Raw genomic sequence first — 18,310 nt, 5'->3', positions numbered from 1 at the left:
ATAAGAATCGCATGCGACGGCGCATTCGAAGAGAGAATCGGAACTCTTTCCACCCTTATTGCATTCACTGAAGCTATTATTTAAATTTCGGATCCAGAGCAAATGTCTTCCGCGACTTTGGACCCGATGTTATCCGATGAAGGGCAATATCCGCGGACATTTGGATCCGAGGTAACCGATCCGACCATCCCTATATAATAGTATCCTACCGATTAAGGTAGGTTTCCATGGAGTACTAAAGCAGTGATTTGGGAGCCTCCCTTTCCTTCCAGCACAGCCTTCTTCAATTCGCCGTTAGGCGTACTCCCTTTCAATCTATCTAAAAACCCTATTCTTTTCCTTACCCTACCTCGTTTCCCTAATATTCTACCCTCTAACACCATTTTCAACATCCCCTCCCCACTAAGCACTCATTCCATCGATACCTTCTGTCTCCTGCGTATCTCATCTAAAAGCTGCCTCTCCTCGCCAACCATTCCCTGCACTTCGTCGTTCCTTTTCCTCTCCGTCCATTTCACCTTCTCAATTCTTCTCCATACCCACATCTCGAATCCCTCCAATCTTTCTCATCTTCTTTCCTCAGTGCCCACGTTTCTTCACCGTAGAGAGCTACACTCCAGATCAAACTCTTCATTAAACTTTTCTATAACCCTTACATAAGGATCCTCTCAGAAGACCCTACCTGTTTATGAGCGCCTCCTTTGCTAATGCAATTCTCTTCCTAATGTCCTTACTACTGTATCCGTTTTCTTCTAACGTACTGCCTAAATAGTTGAACTGCTCAACCTGTTCAAGTTTTTCACCATCCACCTTTATCTTAAGTCTCACATTACTCGCTCGTGATGCTTTACAAAACCGCATAACCTTGGTCTTCTTGTGATTAATCCTCATCCCATACTCCTTGCAACGCTCGTATAATGCATCCACTAGAGCCTGAAGCCCCCTCGCTGGCTGGCTAGTCAACGCCTGATCATCCGCGAATCTCACTGATTTGAACATCATTCCTCCCACTTTTATTCCAGCTTCTAACTCATCCCACTCTTCCCTTACCATCTCTTCAGCGTACACGTTAAAGAGCAGCGGACAGCCTTGCCTCACTCCTCGGCCCATGCAGGCCCACCCAGATTCTCCGTCCGCTACCCTCACTTGCGCAGTATGGGCCATATATAGATTACGAATCAACCCTCTAATAATAGTATTAATAATAATTGCATCTTTATTTATCAACCGGATGTAGGACGATATACTCTTCTTACAACAGGGTGGTTTCCTGTTATGTTTTATTGCCTAAATCGATAGATTATTACTCCAGGAGTACGTATTTCACACTTTTAGATTTTTTAGTGACGATATCTATTTTTCGCGATTATAAGGAATGATGGGAGAAGTCCGTGTGACGTATTTCTGGTTCCCGCTTCCACCCTGTGAGGTGACCTTGAGGCGAGGCTTGAGCGCTGATACGACGCATGCTGCTAGCAGGTAGCAGAGTACCCTCCTAGCAGGTAGCGCTTGGCTTAAATATGGATTATTACTACCTTATCAAACGAAGGAAACTTTCCGACCTTGGATAGTTTTAATAAGTGATTATTAAGAGATGTTTCCCTGAGCTCTGTGACTCATGCATGCTTTGGTAATCTCAGACGATGTAAAACTCCTATCCTCTCGTGTAGAAACTAGGTCCTTGTGACGTCACGTGAAGTGGAATCGCATGGGCGCCAATCTGGCCTTTTTCAAATGAGGTTAAAATTGACCATTGCCATTCGTTTAAACTGGGATTTCTAAAACCAAATGATTTGTATATTATGAATACGCTAATGGAGGGTAACGATTAGCAATCAATGTATTTCGTTTTTTTTTATGAAAGAAACTACCTTATTCAAAACAGTGAAGCTTTATACTCATTTTCCCTTAGGTGACCGTCATTACTCCAGTCTCCCCTAATATTCATGGTTTTAGCCATAAAATGCTTTCCCATGTATCGGCCTGGGTTAATATTAGAACCTGAACAGCCGAGGTAATTTAGACTCGCCACTTCACTTACTGGCATGAGAGATTCAACCTGACGGTTGGTTGCGTCATTAGATAAGAGTGGAGGGGAACTCAGCATCGGTGTTAGCCTGTTATTAACGAAAGGCACCAAGGGGCCCAGGCTTTAAGTCCCATGCGAGAGGCGTAGTGCTTTACTTGCAGTGCCGCTCACAAAGCATTTAAGCCAGATAGATCAGTCTCTGAAATATCTCCTCCAGTATCGGGATTTGAACCTGAACCTTCAAGGTAGGAGGCCATCACTCTGGCCTCCACACCAACCTGATCCCGCGTAGTTGAATTCCTGTGAAATTAACGTTTCATTTTATTATTATATTAATTCTCTTAAATTCGGCATAGCCCCTGGATCCGCTGCGGTACCAAAATAATTCTAATCCCTCTGTATTTTTTCACTCACCCGCATTCCTTTTGGCTTAAAAATCCTCACAAATCGTCCAGCGACGAATTGAGGAAGCACGCCGGTGGGCACTAGGCCTCCGCGGCGGTTGCAACTGCTGTATCTCATTCTATTCCACTCAAAGGCGGATCTAGGGGGAGTACCGGGGCACGTGCCCCTCCTTCCCCAGAACCTTACAAAATATGTAAGATTTTTAATACGGTCCCGTTATCATTGTGTTCGTTTTCTATTACGGGGTATCCTTGTGTCCTCCTGAACGAAATCCTGGATACGGCCTTGTTTAAGACCCACCAGAAAGCAATCCTGGATCCGCCCCTGATTCCACTAGTTGGTTTTTGTACGTTTTCGTTAACGGCCATTTCAAAGTCCGATCGTGTTGACAATCACTCGGAATCAACCGCTCGTAATGAAAACCCATCGGAATAATGCTGGTGAGTGTCAAGCGCACCCCCTTGTCGTCTATATCAAACCTCAGGGCTGAATTTATGTGAAATGGCAGGTATATCAGAAATACTTGATCGTGAAAATTATATTTAGATTTAGCTTAGCTATTATTGATGAGACACATCGTTTTGAATGCACTGGCTATTAACCAAGGAGGACCATAGTAGCCTAATGGGCAGAGCGCTTTGCTGCTAATCGAGGGGTCACGGGTTCGAATCCCGGGTGAATCCCTCTGACACCCCAAATCAAAATCCTCGAAGTGCGAGGTGGCCCTGAGAAAGGAACTGGCCCTCCTATCTTTAATATGTGAAATCCACACGTCTGCGGCTTAAGTCGAGGTGAGCTCTACCCTCACGTTTACAAACCAACCTTCGGGTTGAATCATAAAGCGATTACATGATACGGGGCCGGTTTTATAATGTCTGGTTAGCCTTAACTGGAACATAGTGCAGCCAAAACCTAGCTGGACAATGTTAGTAAGTTACAGTAAGTAAAAGTAGTTCAAAATAACGTTTCGTTAAACTCATGATCTCCAATGCAAAGATGAGTTAACTCCTGTTTTCATGCTCCGAAAAATTTTAACCAGACATTATAAAACCGGCCCTTAATGTATTAATGACATACATCGTTTTTAAGGCACTAGCTATTAACCAAGGGGGAGGCTAGTCGGTAGATCACTTGGCTGCTGGTTGAAGAGTACTGGGTTCAGATCCCGGGGGAAGCTTTCGGACACCTCCAAACAAAAATCCTCGATGTACAAGATGGCCTAAGGAAAGGAACTGGCCCTCTTATCTTGAATGTGTGAAATCTACATGCCTGTTGCTTAAGCCGATATGAACTCTACCCCCACGTGTACGAACTAGCCTTTTGGTTAACCCTTTATAACCCAGAGCTGATTCTGGGAGAAATTAAATTTCAAGACTTCTCGTATTAAAAATGTGATTTTTTTAATAATCAATTATTATTGTGGCAGCTACATATTTCGCCATTAAGCTTTACAGCGCAAAAGAGCACATAGTTTAAATTTTCCTGAATAAAGCTGAAAATGTACACATGTTTGATGTTACTTAGAAGCAACATTGGGTTATGACGGGTTAAATCACTGAGTGGCTGTAAAAGAAAATGGCGCAAGCATGTTTTTTTCAGAACGTGCTGTATATCGCCCGTTACCGTTGAATTTATCCCCCTTGTGATTTTCAATGAAGTGTTGCTAGGGATGACGAGGAGTCTTTCGTCACGACGCAAGTGCAAGTGACGCATGTTCGCTGAGCGTCTGTCGACGGCGCGGGTCACTCAAGTTCGCCATCCACCCGATCCATTGCAAGCAATTGCCTCAATCGCATCGTCTAATAAAAGCGGAGCTGCAATCCGGTCCGCCTTTCTCTGTCTCTCATCGGTGCCCTCCGTCAGAAAGAAACAGATTTACATCTACATAATACCCTGCGAGCCACCTCTAGGGTGTTTGGAAGGGGGTGATCAATTACCAGCATGCAATTGGACTCCCACATGCACACCACACGGTCCATAAAACGTCACGTATACTAACAAATTGCAGCAATTTAGAAATAATAACAAAATTAAGAAGCATGCATTACGTTTAACATAGGTTAGTAGGTTACACTGCAAGTCATCTAATCTATTTATGAGTTATATTGCTGCAGTTATAATCTCTTATTGATCGTGGAAAAAAGACATTCTGAATCTGTCTGTTCTACAATCTATCTCTCTTATTTTATTTGTGTGATCTGATCTTGCGTAGTATGTTGGCGTCCGTAAGATATGGCTAACTTCGTTAGAAAAGACACTGCTCTTGAATTTATCTAAAAGGTTTAGTCTATTTTTCAATCTACGGTTCGACAGATATTCCCATCCGAGTTTATCTAAGAGGTCAGTTACACTAAAAAGACTATCGTAACGACCTTTCACATACCTGGCAGCTCTTCTTTGCACGTGTTCTAACTCTGTTATTAAGCCTTTTTCATGAGGGTCCCAAACACTGGCAGCGTATTCTAAATGTGGTCTAACGAGGGAAAAGTAGCTAATTTCTCTCACTTTGTCGTCACACTTTCCTAATATTCTTTGAACAAAACCCATTTTACGATTACCTTGGTCGGTTATTTCTCGAATATGTTTATTCCACGATAGATCATTATTGAGTCTAACTCCTAGATATTTCACGGATTCAACAGTCTCTAATTGGGTACCCCGAATTATATAGCTACGTTGTAGGGAGTTATTATTCTTCCAGAAATTCATTACGACGCATTTTTTTAAACTATAATTCTAACTGCCATGCATTGCACCACGCTTGGATAGCAGCAAGGTCATTCGTTAGTTCATCTATATCTTCGCTGGAACGGGGATCGGTGAAGCTGTGCAGATCAAGTTACAATCCTGCATTTACATAGGTTACATTCCTGCCTGCCCGCCGCCTAAAAGGTGTTCGGCAGGGGTTGAAATATCACCAAGTCCCCCACAGCCCGTTGATGTCGAATTCGACAGATGAGGAATGAGCTTCAAGGAGTAATTTCCGTTGCAATTGGGTGAAGAATAGGTGCGAGATTTTCACGTTTATGCATTTCGAGATCTGTCGAAGGCTTCTCGTCCTTTAGTAAAATAACGGTGCTATTTCGCACTCGTCCCATCACGCCTTGAACATGCAGCGAGCATGTGGGTACTGGCGCAGAAAGACTTACTTCTGAGTGAACTGAGTAAAATACCAAGGAAAACTGCGCGATTCGTCAATAACTGCCTCGGACGTACGTAGACAACGTTACACACATGTTAAGCGAATTAGGCTGGGAGCCTCGGAGGATTAGATTTCTTGAGCAATCGAGAACAGATATCTTTAAGAGCGACACGGAGAACTTCATATTAGAGCCCTACTATATTTCCAGGCCCAAAAGAAGCGATAAATTGAGGGATGTATGTAGCCGAACGGATCGACATGGTAATACGTTTTTCCCCCGAAAAATGAAGAACTTCAATAAATACTAGTCGTAATTTCTTTAGAGGATTTCCTTTTTATGTGTCAATGACTGATGTACTAGCATCTCCTGCCACTTGCCTTTTTAGACGGCTTGCGGGATAGTATGTAGATGCATCCTTTGATCTCTCAAGTATATAGCCCCTTGCGGCGGAATTATCCTCTTCCATGCCCATTAGTAATTCAAGGCGTGATTTTTATGGTAATATTTAATGTTCAGCTTAGTAAAATCACTTGTCTGTTTCCACACACTTTTATTTAAACCGACCATGGTTGGTTAAAATAAAAGTGTGTGGAAACAGACAAGTGGTTTTACTAAGCAGAATATCAAAGATTTCCACTGTATCACGCCGGACACTGTATCTTTTAAGATTTAATGACCGTTTATTGCTGCCTGTAGTTCGCGGCAAATGGCTTTCTGATGTCAATGCAATGAAGAATGCTCATTTATTTCCAAGTAATGCCGATATGGATGGCTATTCATCTTCCTCAACATCAGCCCTCACCAAATCAACTTACCCCCACCGAAAGCCCTCGTGTCCAAGTACACGCATCCGTGGTAGCGTGATTCCCGATGCACGGCAGCGTGATCACGGATCAAGGGAACTGGTTTGCCTACATGCGTAAAAATCACGGCGCGACGCCGGAAACTACATTGTTAAGCACCACGCCGCGCAGTCGCGCACAAGTTGCCTGGGATGCAAAGGCTTCGTTCACGATGCAGTGGCCACACTGGAGACGCGTTTACAAACGGTGCATCGGTGAGCCCATTGACTCGCCACGGCCGGCCACTTTACAAATATATTGAACATTTACGCATATGTTTGCGTTGTCGGGATAAAATTTTATTTGTGTGAAAATTAAAATTTAAACTAATAATTTGATACAGAGAAGAAGTAATTGAATACTATAATAAAATTAAAGATTGATTTATTGACGTTTTTATTTTGAATATATATTTTTAAAATACCAAACTTGTATATTCTTCTTATTTTTTAAATATGAATTAGCTGTTATGAAATTCATGAAACTTATATAATTTTTTCTTCTTGTTTCAATTGATAATAGAAACGTTAAAACTGCTAATTGATAACCAGATATTAGGAGGAGGTTTAATCATACCTAAAGGCCGTTTTACACGGGGCACGGAATTGCGCAGGTTAGAACTGTATTAATTTCTAAAATGGCGTGGAATTGCGCGAATGCATGAACGAAATTAGAACGGGCTATTTTGCCATCTCACGTCCACGCATTCTCGCATGTGATCTAGCAATTCACCGCTTTACACGACGCAATTTTGACTGCGCCTTCGTACACACGTCAGATTGTGCAAGTACGTGCCCCGTGTAAAACGGCCTTAAGACTCATTGAAGATTTACTTCTTGAGGCAATGTAAGTTACTTACATACGGGACGCGGATCCGTGATCACGGAGCGCGATCGAGCACCGCGAAGTGAGGAAACCACGAACACAGAGTTACCATAAAGTCAAATGGCGCGCGAACACGCCGTCAAGCATTACGCAGCGGTTATTGGAAACCAGGGATTTAGGTGACCGTTCTGCTGCACCCCCTCAGACATCTTTCGTTTAGCCCGCCTCCTCGTGAACTTGTATAAATGTGACATTCTTTTTTTAATTAGATTTGCATAAAAGATACAGTTTCCGGCGTGATACGGTGGAAATCTTTTATATTCAGCTTAGTAAAACCACTTGTCTGTTTCCACACACTTCTATTTAAACCGACCATGGTTTCGGCAACTTGTGCCGAACCTTGATAATGGCACAAGTTGCCGAAACCATGGTCGGTTTAAAAAAAGTGAGTGGAAACAGACAAGTGGTTTTACTAAGCTGAATTATATTTTCACCCTATATAATGACAAATGTCTAGTGTCGAAACCGGTTGGGTTGATAAACGTTGTGTGAAAAACTACTTATTCAGTATTTCTCCCATCATCATGGCCAAAATCCACGAAGTTGAGCAAACAATGAACGAATGCTTTATTTGATGCTCTGGGAAACCCATAAGAGCAAAAAACCTAAATACAATTAAACATTCTGCTCAAAAATACAATAATTATGAAATAGCACACCATAAACAAAAACAAAATTAATCAACTCAAAGATTTGTACAACTCAAAACAATACATTTACGGTTTTAAATATTCATACGATTTACTCTTGAAAGATTCCGGGGTGGAGGAGCGTTTTATTAAGTGGGGTAATGAATTCCAAAACTTAGAAGCAGTGATCTGGAAGGAATTTAGGTATAGTTTGGTACGGGCTTGGGGTATATGGAGAAGGTTAAGGTCTGACCGGGTTCTTCGGAGGGAAATACTAGTCCTGTAAGTGAATAAGTTATACAGGTATTCAGGCGTTTGTGTACGAAATAGGGGGAACAGAAGAGACCCCAGGAAGTACTTCCTTCGGGAGCCAATAGGCAGCCATTTCAAGGCAACAAAGTGCTCAGAAACATGATCGTCTCTGCGAAGGTCGAATATAAATCTAATGCAGCTGTTAATTAGTCGCTGGACACGTATTTCAAGAACATTTGTTAAATCACAATACACTAGTATGCAATAATCCATAATTGGAAAAATCAAAGAGGTTACAAGTGCTATTCTCGTGTGGACAGGTAAATTTTTCTTTTGAAGTTTCAATACATAGAGAATTTTATTTCCCTTATTGCACATTTCCAATACATGCTGATCCCAATTTAAAGTAGTGGAAAGAGTGATGCCAAGGTATCGAACAGTTTTTTTGAATTTAACAATGCTCGTGTGAACACGAATAGGTGGAAGACTATCATGATGGATGCTATTTAAAAGTCTTGAATTTCCGAAAATGATTGCTTGAGTTTTTAAGGGGTTTAATTGTAGGCAGTTGATATTGGCCCAAGAGATGATGGAGCTAATATCACTGTTAATTGTTTCGATAAAAAACGGAAGTTCGTCACGAGAGCAGTGAATATAGATTTGCAGATCATCTGCATAGAGCATATATTTGGCGTGACTAATGGACTTAGCCAGGTCCATGGTGTACAAAGTAAAGAGGAGAGGTCCAAGAACGGATCCTTGAGGTACGCCGCATGAAATCGGGAGCCATGGGGATAACTCGTCACCTGAGCCCTTGACAGCTTGACTTCTGCCCGTCAAGTAGGAGTTAAACCAGTTTAGGGCAGAGCTGGAAAAATCGAGGGACTTTAATTTGCGTAAGAGAACTAAGTGATTAACTCGATCAAAGACCTTACTAAAATCGAATAGAACCATAATGGTTACCAATTTCTTGTCGGTGGCGAGACGAATATCGTTAGTGACTTTAAGCAGGGCAGTCTGTGTGCTAAAACCCTTGCGGAAGCCAGATTGGAAAGGGTCTAGTTTAGCAGATGATGTTAGAAATTCCATGACTTGAGAGTGCACAATCCTCTCCAGTGTTTTAGAGAGGGCACAGAGAATAGAAATGGGCCTGAAATCAGATGGGTTTTCGGGCTTGTTAACCTTTCTGACGGGCGTGATAAGTCCTTTTTTCCAGGCAGCTGGAAATCGAGCGTAGGATAAGGAATAATTAAAGATTTCAAGGATAAATGGAAGTAGGAACTGAGTGGCTTTATGAACAAACATAATAGAAATATTATTGTGACCTGGGGAATTAGATTTCGTCTTCTTAAGGTACTTCAGGGCAACATCCGGAGTGATGTGTTGAAAAAAGAAATTATTGGCATCAAACGGAACATGAAGGTCGTCAATGGTCGGTGCATCTGTTGCAGTGTCGCTGGGAACTTGTTATACCATTATAGTTGGTTACCACGGTTGAACCATTATAGTTTCACCATTATTACCGTTAAAGATTTTCCTTTTCTCCGCGTAGAGGTAAAATTTGTTCTTTTCTCTACTTTGTAGGAACTCAATTTGTGAAGATGGGAAAAATGCAGCCAAAGCCGGTCAGGAGTGCAAGTCAGCGCCAGAACTGGGAGGTGAATACCAGAAGGTGAGCCTCTGTTTGCACTGATATCAAATATTCTGATTCACGCAACCATTGTATTATTTTCTTTATAATTGAAAAATAAAATAAATGACGCCGGTTGAAGTTTCACATACTTGTTATGATATCAACTCGCGTTTCATCTATGCTGCATCCATTATAAAGGTCTGTGTCGCTGAAAGTCTGCGAAACTTTACTAAGCTGATTTAATTTTCAGCTACATGAGCATGGATGAGATATCTATAGTGCGAAATAATTTGATTTTTTAATGTTCCACAATACTTTATTATTCCTACTCTGGGTTTCAACAACTAGATAGTCAAGGCCTTATTCTATCAAGGGAATTATCTTGATTATGATTATCTAGTAGTTGAAATTAAGGGTCGGAATAATGAATTTTCGTGGAACATTAAAAAAGTTTTAGATCAAAGTGAAATTACATTTCGCACCATATATATGTGGTTGCTACAAGTGAAGCCTGAACACTTGATATATAGATGAGATATAGTTGAAGACAGAGAGCTACGTGATCAGCTGAGAAATCTCATTGATTACCATGGAAAAATAGTCTCCTGGGCCTGGAATGCAACCGTGGACCAATCGCTACCTGGGTCATTGTGTAGACCACTACATTATCCATCTCCCTTAACTCCCAACATATTTTAAGAAATCTAGATAGTATAGTGGTCTTCACGGAGGCCCCGAAAGCCAAAGTTTTGTGCTTCGATTCCCCGCCCAAGGGAACTGCAATCTGCTAAGGAAATTTTTTGATACCGCATTCGAATGGGGTGGGTCTAGGGGGCGCACAGTGGGTTGAAATCGAAAACAGTTGGACAAAAATTTTTTTTTCACTTTTAGTTTTGGAAAAAACGTTGCCATTTTCTAATGATAGAACAATAATTGAACACTTTAATGAAAGAATTTTATTTATAAATCATTTTTCCAGAGCATTCTCTCAAGTTTTTATAAAACGATTTCAACAAATATTTTCCAATTTTTTGATAAATTGACTGCAGTATATTGCTATAATTTCGCTTTGTTTTTATATGCCAAAATTTAAGGCATACCATAATAAAAATCTACATCTTTAGAATTCGTTCTGGCGAAAAAATTTATTCTATTGATGGTTTTTATTAATTTTTATTAAAAGTATAAGTGTCTTGAGAGTTGGTCTTTCTATTCTTTGCGACCCTTCCGAGCATATCAATAGGAGAGCCCTCGACGGTCGGGCTCCAAGGAATAGAATGGCCCTCGCCCCACAGCACACCTCTCTAGGATGTGTACTCACCAAAATCCCATTAACCGGGATAAAATATTACAGATTTTCCCGGTGAAACACTCTCGAGGTTTCAACCGGGTTAGAGTCGGCTCATTTTTAGCCTGAATCACACGTTCATTTTTTTCGTTCATCTTGGTGCTCACTCGAGAGATCGCTCGAGGCATTACCAGTGGTGTCATGGGGCCGGAGCAAGCCGGAACGCCGTTCCAGTACTGGTTAATAAAAGTCTTAATAGTTCAATAACACTTTTGTCAATTTTGTTGCCTCAAAATATCTAATATATTCGAAAACCAAGAAGGTTGTAAATACACTGGAGGCGCTTTATTAGAGTTTTAAGCGTGGTCAGATTTCCGCCATCTTGGTTTGACCATTTTCGGACTCAAAGAGTGTCCGTATATAATTGTAAGACTCGAAGTACGGGTGATTAAGAGCTAACCAGACTCCAAACACCGGTGTAATTTAACGGGAGTTTATTGACTCCAAAAAAAAATGTTCACACCACACTGTAATACAGCCAATATTCACTCAGGTAGCACGCACGTGCGACCCTTGTTGCCTGTCCTCTAGCCGTAAACCAACTGTTCTTTTCGCGCCCCTTACGTGGCGCTCCTCGTCCCTCTATTGGCGAGCCCGTAAATCATCTGACCAAAACAAAAAAATTGGTAATGAGCAGTAAATAATAACTTCTAATAAAAACAGACAGAGTAATATTTCACTTATTAAAAAAAAAGTTAAGGAAATTGCGTTCCGGCACTGCTTATTTTGCCATGACGTCAGTGGGCATGACTTTTTTTGAATCACGCCGTCATTATTTCCCTTTGAGCGTGTCAAGAGGTGTGCCTACCCTTCAGGATGTCCAACCACAGAAATTGTATGACGTGACGCAACGAACGGTAATGAGAAAACGACGCGAAGGATGCATCGAACACAACCAGAAGTAGTACTGCGGGCTTTAGTCCATGTTGTTTTTCAGGTCAAGATGCCGCTTTCCGTGAATCATGGTTTTAATTAACGAAACAGGGGTAAAAATAACTGCGCATGAAAAAATTAACTGAGGCATTACGTCTTCCGAAAATTTCACGTTAATTTTCCAGTCAATTCACAATCTAACAATCCCCAACTTAATTTTATCGCTAATTTCATGTGGTTCCGCGCTGATTTTTTCTGTGTACGCCGCTCTTAATTGCTTCGTCTCTTTCATCGATGGAATCTTGTAATTGATTTTTATGCTCAAGGCTTCTGCAGCTGTGGAATGAAGTTCTCTCCGTAGTTTCCGGTTTAGCTGCGTTTAAGTTGATTTCAGATGACGTTTCCTGGCCTATGCTGGCCACATCTTCAGATCAGGTCTGGGAAATGCCCTCTATATATATCATCCTCCGGGTGACCTACCAGTAGTGTGATCAATCAACGCACAGGACCTCGATTTTGGAGTGCTTTTTCCAGGTAGTATTTAGGTGGATGGCCAATTTTCTCCATAGCACTATATCTCGGTGAAAAAAATGAATGAAGAGAAGGAGATTGTGGCGACTGCAAAACCAAGAGGATTTGCAGATATCCCTTTCATCGCCGGCACCATGGGAAAGATCGGGAAAATTCTAAAAAGACACGGCAAAACACCGAGGTAAAGCGCTATGAAGAAGATTGGGCACCTTCTTCCTGCATGTGAAGACGGAATCCTTGATTTGCAATATGAAGGAGTGTACGAGATTCTTTGCCGCTGCGGCCAAAAATACGTCGGGTAAACTAAAAGAGCCATCTCATCTGAAATCAACTTCGACGCAGCTAACCTGGAAACTATGAAGAGAACTTGTAATTGATTTTTAACCAGCCTCCCATCGTCGGATCGGATAGAAATTTTCAGTACTGATCAGAACCAGATGGCAATGTATTTTTACACTATTAATAGGTCTTCAGGAAAAGTGGGACGCACCTTTTTGGACCGTTAACATTGGTATTGGAGAATGATAACTGGGGGGGGGGGGGCAAGCCAAGCTGTGACATTTCAGCATGGAACAGGTGAATGAAACCAACATTTTAAGAAAATTATAACAGCGCCTTATTAGTTTATGAGATTTCCTTGAAAAATATTTTTATTTTAGTTATATATCTTATACTAATACTTCGCCCGTTTTTCGCGGGTTTAAGGAAAATTTGTTGAATACTTTCATTTCAATTCAGTACTGATTTTGCTTAAATACTTCTGCGAATTCTTCTTCTAGGGGGGAGCAGCCCCCCCCCCCCATACCCCTCGCTGGGTATGCCCATGCAGCTGCAGGGTAATGATTCCATTCTTTTTAGCCACAGTTGGAGTCACGTAAATCTGGCGCAACGATTTACGCATCTGCCCAGGGAACAGTGGAGTTCAGGTTAGAATCCAGGAAATATCGATTGTTTTCCTTGTATTTAAAATTTAAAAAAAAGTTGACTCTACGCGTCTTCCATTATTTTATGTTTTGCTGTTTTGCATTTTATATGAGGCGTTTTTGGTGGCGTTATAGGCCTGACTTTTGCGAAATTGAGGTAAAGGATACGCTTTTCATCACTCGGAGAACAAAATCACTTATCGTGAGAAAGATCCACAGAGAAAAAAATCATCCGCCTTGACCGGGATTCGAACCCGGATCCATCGATTTCCGGTCGAGTGCTTTAGCCAGTTCAGCTACCTGTGGATATTTGGTAGCTTAACTGACTAAAGCACTGGACCGGAAATCGGGGGATCCGGGTACGAATCCCGGTCAAGGCGGATGCTTTTTTCTCTGTGGATCTTTCGCACGATTGTGCATTGCGGGTGACTCCCGTATAAGTTATCACCGTGGCTAGTCCCAGTATACTTCAAACAAAATCACTTTTTTTCACTTTTTAGTGTATATTATGGAGTTTTTGTCTTTTTTATTTTATTTTTCTGTAAACTTGTCCCCAAGGCCCACCACCATCAAATCTCTCCTTCTTCCAGTATTGCTGTGAGGCATGCAAATTGGGTTTAATCTCTGGATCAATGGCCACTGGATGCCAATTCAAGGACTTCGCATTCGGCCCTCCGTGGGATTTGCCCTATTCGAGCTGCTGCAGCGAGGCCTCGCCCACCACACCCCTGGCACCCACCACTCCAGTGGCAGTTCCTCCGTTGGTGACGAGGCCACCGGGCAGCAAAGGCAAGCCCATCGCTCCTCGACCACCAGGTCAGTGAAAAAGCACCAGGCACGCAGCCAGTGACCTAAGTACTAGTACTAGGTATATGCAATATGTATATACTGTATATATATTTAGATAGGTAGTATACTATGGGGCCTAATTATCCCCCGAACTTTGTTCAAGTTTCACAAAATTATAGTGTTCGGCAAACGAAATGCACGTTATGTTAGAACGTAGGTTTCCGCGGCGATGGTTTGATCTCTGCATTTCTTCCGGGTTTCCTTCCGCGTCAGCTTGTTAGTAGACAACAAACAAGCAAGTCTACAATGCATTTATTCCGGGTTTCCTTCCGCGTCAGCTTGTTGGTAGACAACAAACAAGCAAGTCTACAAACAAGCTGACGCGGAAGGAAACCCGGAAGAAATGCAGAGATGAAATGCACGTTAGTTAAAACGTTGCTATGGATCACGAGAAGCTTCGTTTTTCGCTAGTCATACTTTTAGGACGGATTACGAGTAGGAGATACTGGGTACGGTAGTGACAGTCGTCATGTCTGCAAAATTATAGGGAATAGCTAAGTATGCAAGGGGATAGAGGAGCAATTTGGAGATCGGGTTGGTGCGGTGGCTAGAGTGTTGGCTTCCCACACCGTGGGTTCGGGTTCAAATCCCGGCGGTGGCAGAGAATTTTCGGATACTGCCCGATCCCTGCTTGAATGTTGTGTGGAGGACATTTCAAGCGAAACACTCCGTCCGTCGGATGGGACGTAAAGCCTTGGTCCCCTTGGCGCCTTTCGTTAGGAGCAGGCTAATGCCGACGCCGGGTTTCTCTCCACCCTTCCTTACCTACTCTTCCCTCATGGCGCAAATGACCTAAGCTGTCGGTCGCCTCTTCCAAATACCATACCAGAAGCAATTTGCACGTTCTGAACCTGTGTCGCGCGCCATAAACGCTAGCAGGGGCCCATATGGGTCAGTAGCGGATACAGAAAAAACTCGAGTGGGGGTGTAACCTTTACTTTTATCCTAGTAAAAAATAATCAAGTCATATTCAGAATTTAAAAATAATTATTAAATTTTTTACACACATATACAAGAAAATGCCATCTTATGATATAAAAAAAGTTATAATTGTGGTTCTGCAATGTTTGGCAATACGGGCTGGCCCGCAAGAGGGGCGACCCCCATCTGTATCCGCCACTGATATTGGTTTTCATTTGTCATAATTAAGTGTTTTTGTTCGATTTCTTTTAATGGTTTTGTTATGTGAATATAGATAGAATGTTGAGTATTTTACTTCGATATAAGATAGGAATTATTGGTTAAACCGTAGCGATTTCTTTGTTATTAAGTTACCTTGTATCGACGTGGCGTTTGTTACTTTACGAAAGAGTGCTATAGGTGCGGTTGTGACACGAGTAAAAGTTTTTTTGTTTTAAATGCCCAGAATATGCGTGAAAAATTCTAAAAGAGGTCAGTGTAGCAAATTGCCATATGAATACGCCCACAACGTGAAATGCGGGACTTCGTTGTGGAGGGCTGCGGAAATGCACGGAGTTAATCGCATGTCTTTGCTAAGATATGTTCGTAAACTCGATAGCCTTGGAGCGGGCGAAAATGACCATATTGTCATCATGGAGTATATTGCTCACAGAAAAGTGTTTTCGGCAGCGCAAGACCAGCTGCTATCAAAATACTTCACACGTAGCGGAGACAATTACTTTTGGACCACCACCTAATGGACTTAATATTTTGGTGGAATAGGGTGGTTTCCTATTATTTTTTTATGGCCTAAATCGAAAGATACGTGAAATACGTACTCCTGGAGTACGTATTTCACGCTTTTAGATTTTTAAATGACGATATCTATTTTTCGCGATTAAATGGAAAGTGAAAATTTTCAAGCGCGCGAAAACGCGACGACTACGTAGGAATGATGGGAAAACTCCGTATGACGTCATTCTGGTTCCCGCTGTCGCGTGTGAGGTGACCATGGGACGAGGCTTTGAGCGCTGATAAGACGCAGTATGCTAGCAGGTAGCAGAGTACCCTGCTAGCTGGTAGCGCTTGGCTTAAATAAGGATTATGAATACCTTATCAAACGAAGAAAACTTTCCGACCTTATCCAGTTTTAATAGGTGATTATTAAGACATGTTTCCGTGAGCTCTGTGCCTCATGCATGCATTGGTAATCTCAGGCGAAGTAAAACTCCTATCTACTCGTAAAGAAACTAGGTCCCTGTGACGTCACGTGGAGTGGCATCGTATGGGCGCCAATCTGGCCTTTTTCAAATGGGGATAAAATTGACCATTGCCATTCGTCTAAACTTGGATTCCTAAAACCAAATAATTTGTATATTATGAATACACTAATGGTGGGTAACGAATCGCAATCAATGCCTTTCGTTTTCTTTGATGAAGGAAACTACCCTATTCCTTCGAAGCATAACTAGAAATGTTTCTCAACTTCTTAACTAATTGCTAATTGAGACTGATACATTTACTATAGAGTATATGTGAAGATCTTACCTTAATAGTTGTGAGTGATTGAAGTGTTCCCATAATTTATTTCTTTTGTTATTAAGTTGTAATGTTTTCCACAATAAGACTATGCTGTATTATTTTTAATATTTCTTGTAATTTAAGCGATTTCAGACTATTTTAGGGTAATCTGGAAACTTATCACAACTGACTCGAAGTAATGTCACAACCGCCCCTGGGATGTGGTCAGTCGTGAAACGTTTTTTTACAAATTACATTTAGAAACACCATTTGTTCAGCTTAATAGCCTACTTACAGAACTTAGGGTGATCAAATGAAAATTTTCACAAACGTACCCAGTTTTCCCTATTCTCGTTTTTACTGTAGATTTCTTTTATTTTTGCCAATTTTTAAATCATGTATGCTTTATTCATTTGTAATGACATACATTACTAATAGTATAATTTTGTTTAATTTGCATGTTTTACAATCTTAGAATGTCTATACATATTTTGTGTTTCAATGAAGTCATGTTTTTGAAGTTGCTATATTCACGCATGCGCATCACTCTAAAAAGGATTACTACAATTATACCTGAGTAAGTACAAAAATTTCTATTAATTTATTAAAAAAATTAGAAACAACGACGTTTTAAAGAGATGAGTGCATATTAAAGTGGTCCGGGTTTATCCTCTCTAGCCCAGAGCTGCCTCTGGGAGGGATTAAATTTCAAGACCTCTCATTTAAAAAATGAGAAAATTTTTACTCTATCATAACTACTGTGGTCTGCTAGATATTTCGCCATTGCACTGTACAGCTGAAAAAAACTCGTGGTTTAAATATTTCCTGAATAGAGCTGAAAATGTATTCATTTTTGATGTTACTTAGAAGCAACATTGGGTCTGGTCTGCTGTAACAGAGGGGATCGTGGCAGTGGGGGATCCAGAAAGGGGCTAGGGTAGGCAACAGGCAGGGCTGGGCAGTATTTCAAACACAAGTATTTTAAAATATGTATTTGGAATACATTTGTAATTTGTATTTGGTATTTCAACCACACGATTTGAATTTATCTTGTATTTTATATTTCAAACAGATTTTGGTATGAGTAATGAAAAAGAAGAAACTTTGTGCTTTCACATAAATATTTATTCACACATTTACATGACCATGATTTCAATGTTAGACGTCATCATCAGACCTGACATGATCAGACATCAGACCTTATGATGACGTCTAACGTTGAAATCATGGTCGTGTAAATGTGTGAATAAATGTTCATGTGAAAGCACAAAGTTTCTCCTTTTTCATTTTTCATAATGAATCGATTTCACAAAGCTACGCCGCAAACTATCAACAGATTTTTGGTATTTTTCCAGTAAAGATAACTTTTAGATAAATAAGTTTTTATCAAGGAATAGGGTGTGAGTAAAATTTTCTCGGGATTCCCACCGGGTTAATGTTTTTGGCCGTTATAAAAACATTAACCCGGTGGGAATCCCGAGAAAATTTTACCCACATTATTCGCAGGGAAAGCATAAAATCATATTTCACATGGAATAGCGTGGTTT

At 41.1% G+C, this 18,310-nt stretch overlaps 1 protein-coding gene across 2 annotated transcripts in view; it reads left to right on the top strand.

Annotated features, from left to right (window-relative positions):
* LOC124171024 (fibulin-1-like) overlaps positions 1-18,310 on the top strand; it is an 83,036-nt gene that overhangs the window by 40,771 nt on the left and 23,955 nt on the right. For both annotated transcript variants that reach the window (XM_046550162.1, XM_046550161.1), the window contains exons 3-4: positions 9,770-9,857; positions 14,084-14,309. In XM_046550162.1, coding sequence (XP_046406118.1) covers positions 9,770-9,857; positions 14,084-14,309 — 314 coding nt within the window. The remainder of the gene's footprint in view (positions 1-9,769; positions 9,858-14,083; positions 14,310-18,310) is intronic.

The sequence above is a fragment of the Ischnura elegans genome, chromosome X (genome assembly GCF_921293095.1).
Source record: "Ischnura elegans chromosome X, ioIscEleg1.1, whole genome shotgun sequence".
NCBI classification, from domain to species: Eukaryota; Metazoa; Arthropoda; class Insecta; order Odonata; family Coenagrionidae; genus Ischnura; species Ischnura elegans.
Note: the sequence above shows the minus strand (reverse complement) of the source record. Positions and strands in the feature narration are given on the sequence as shown.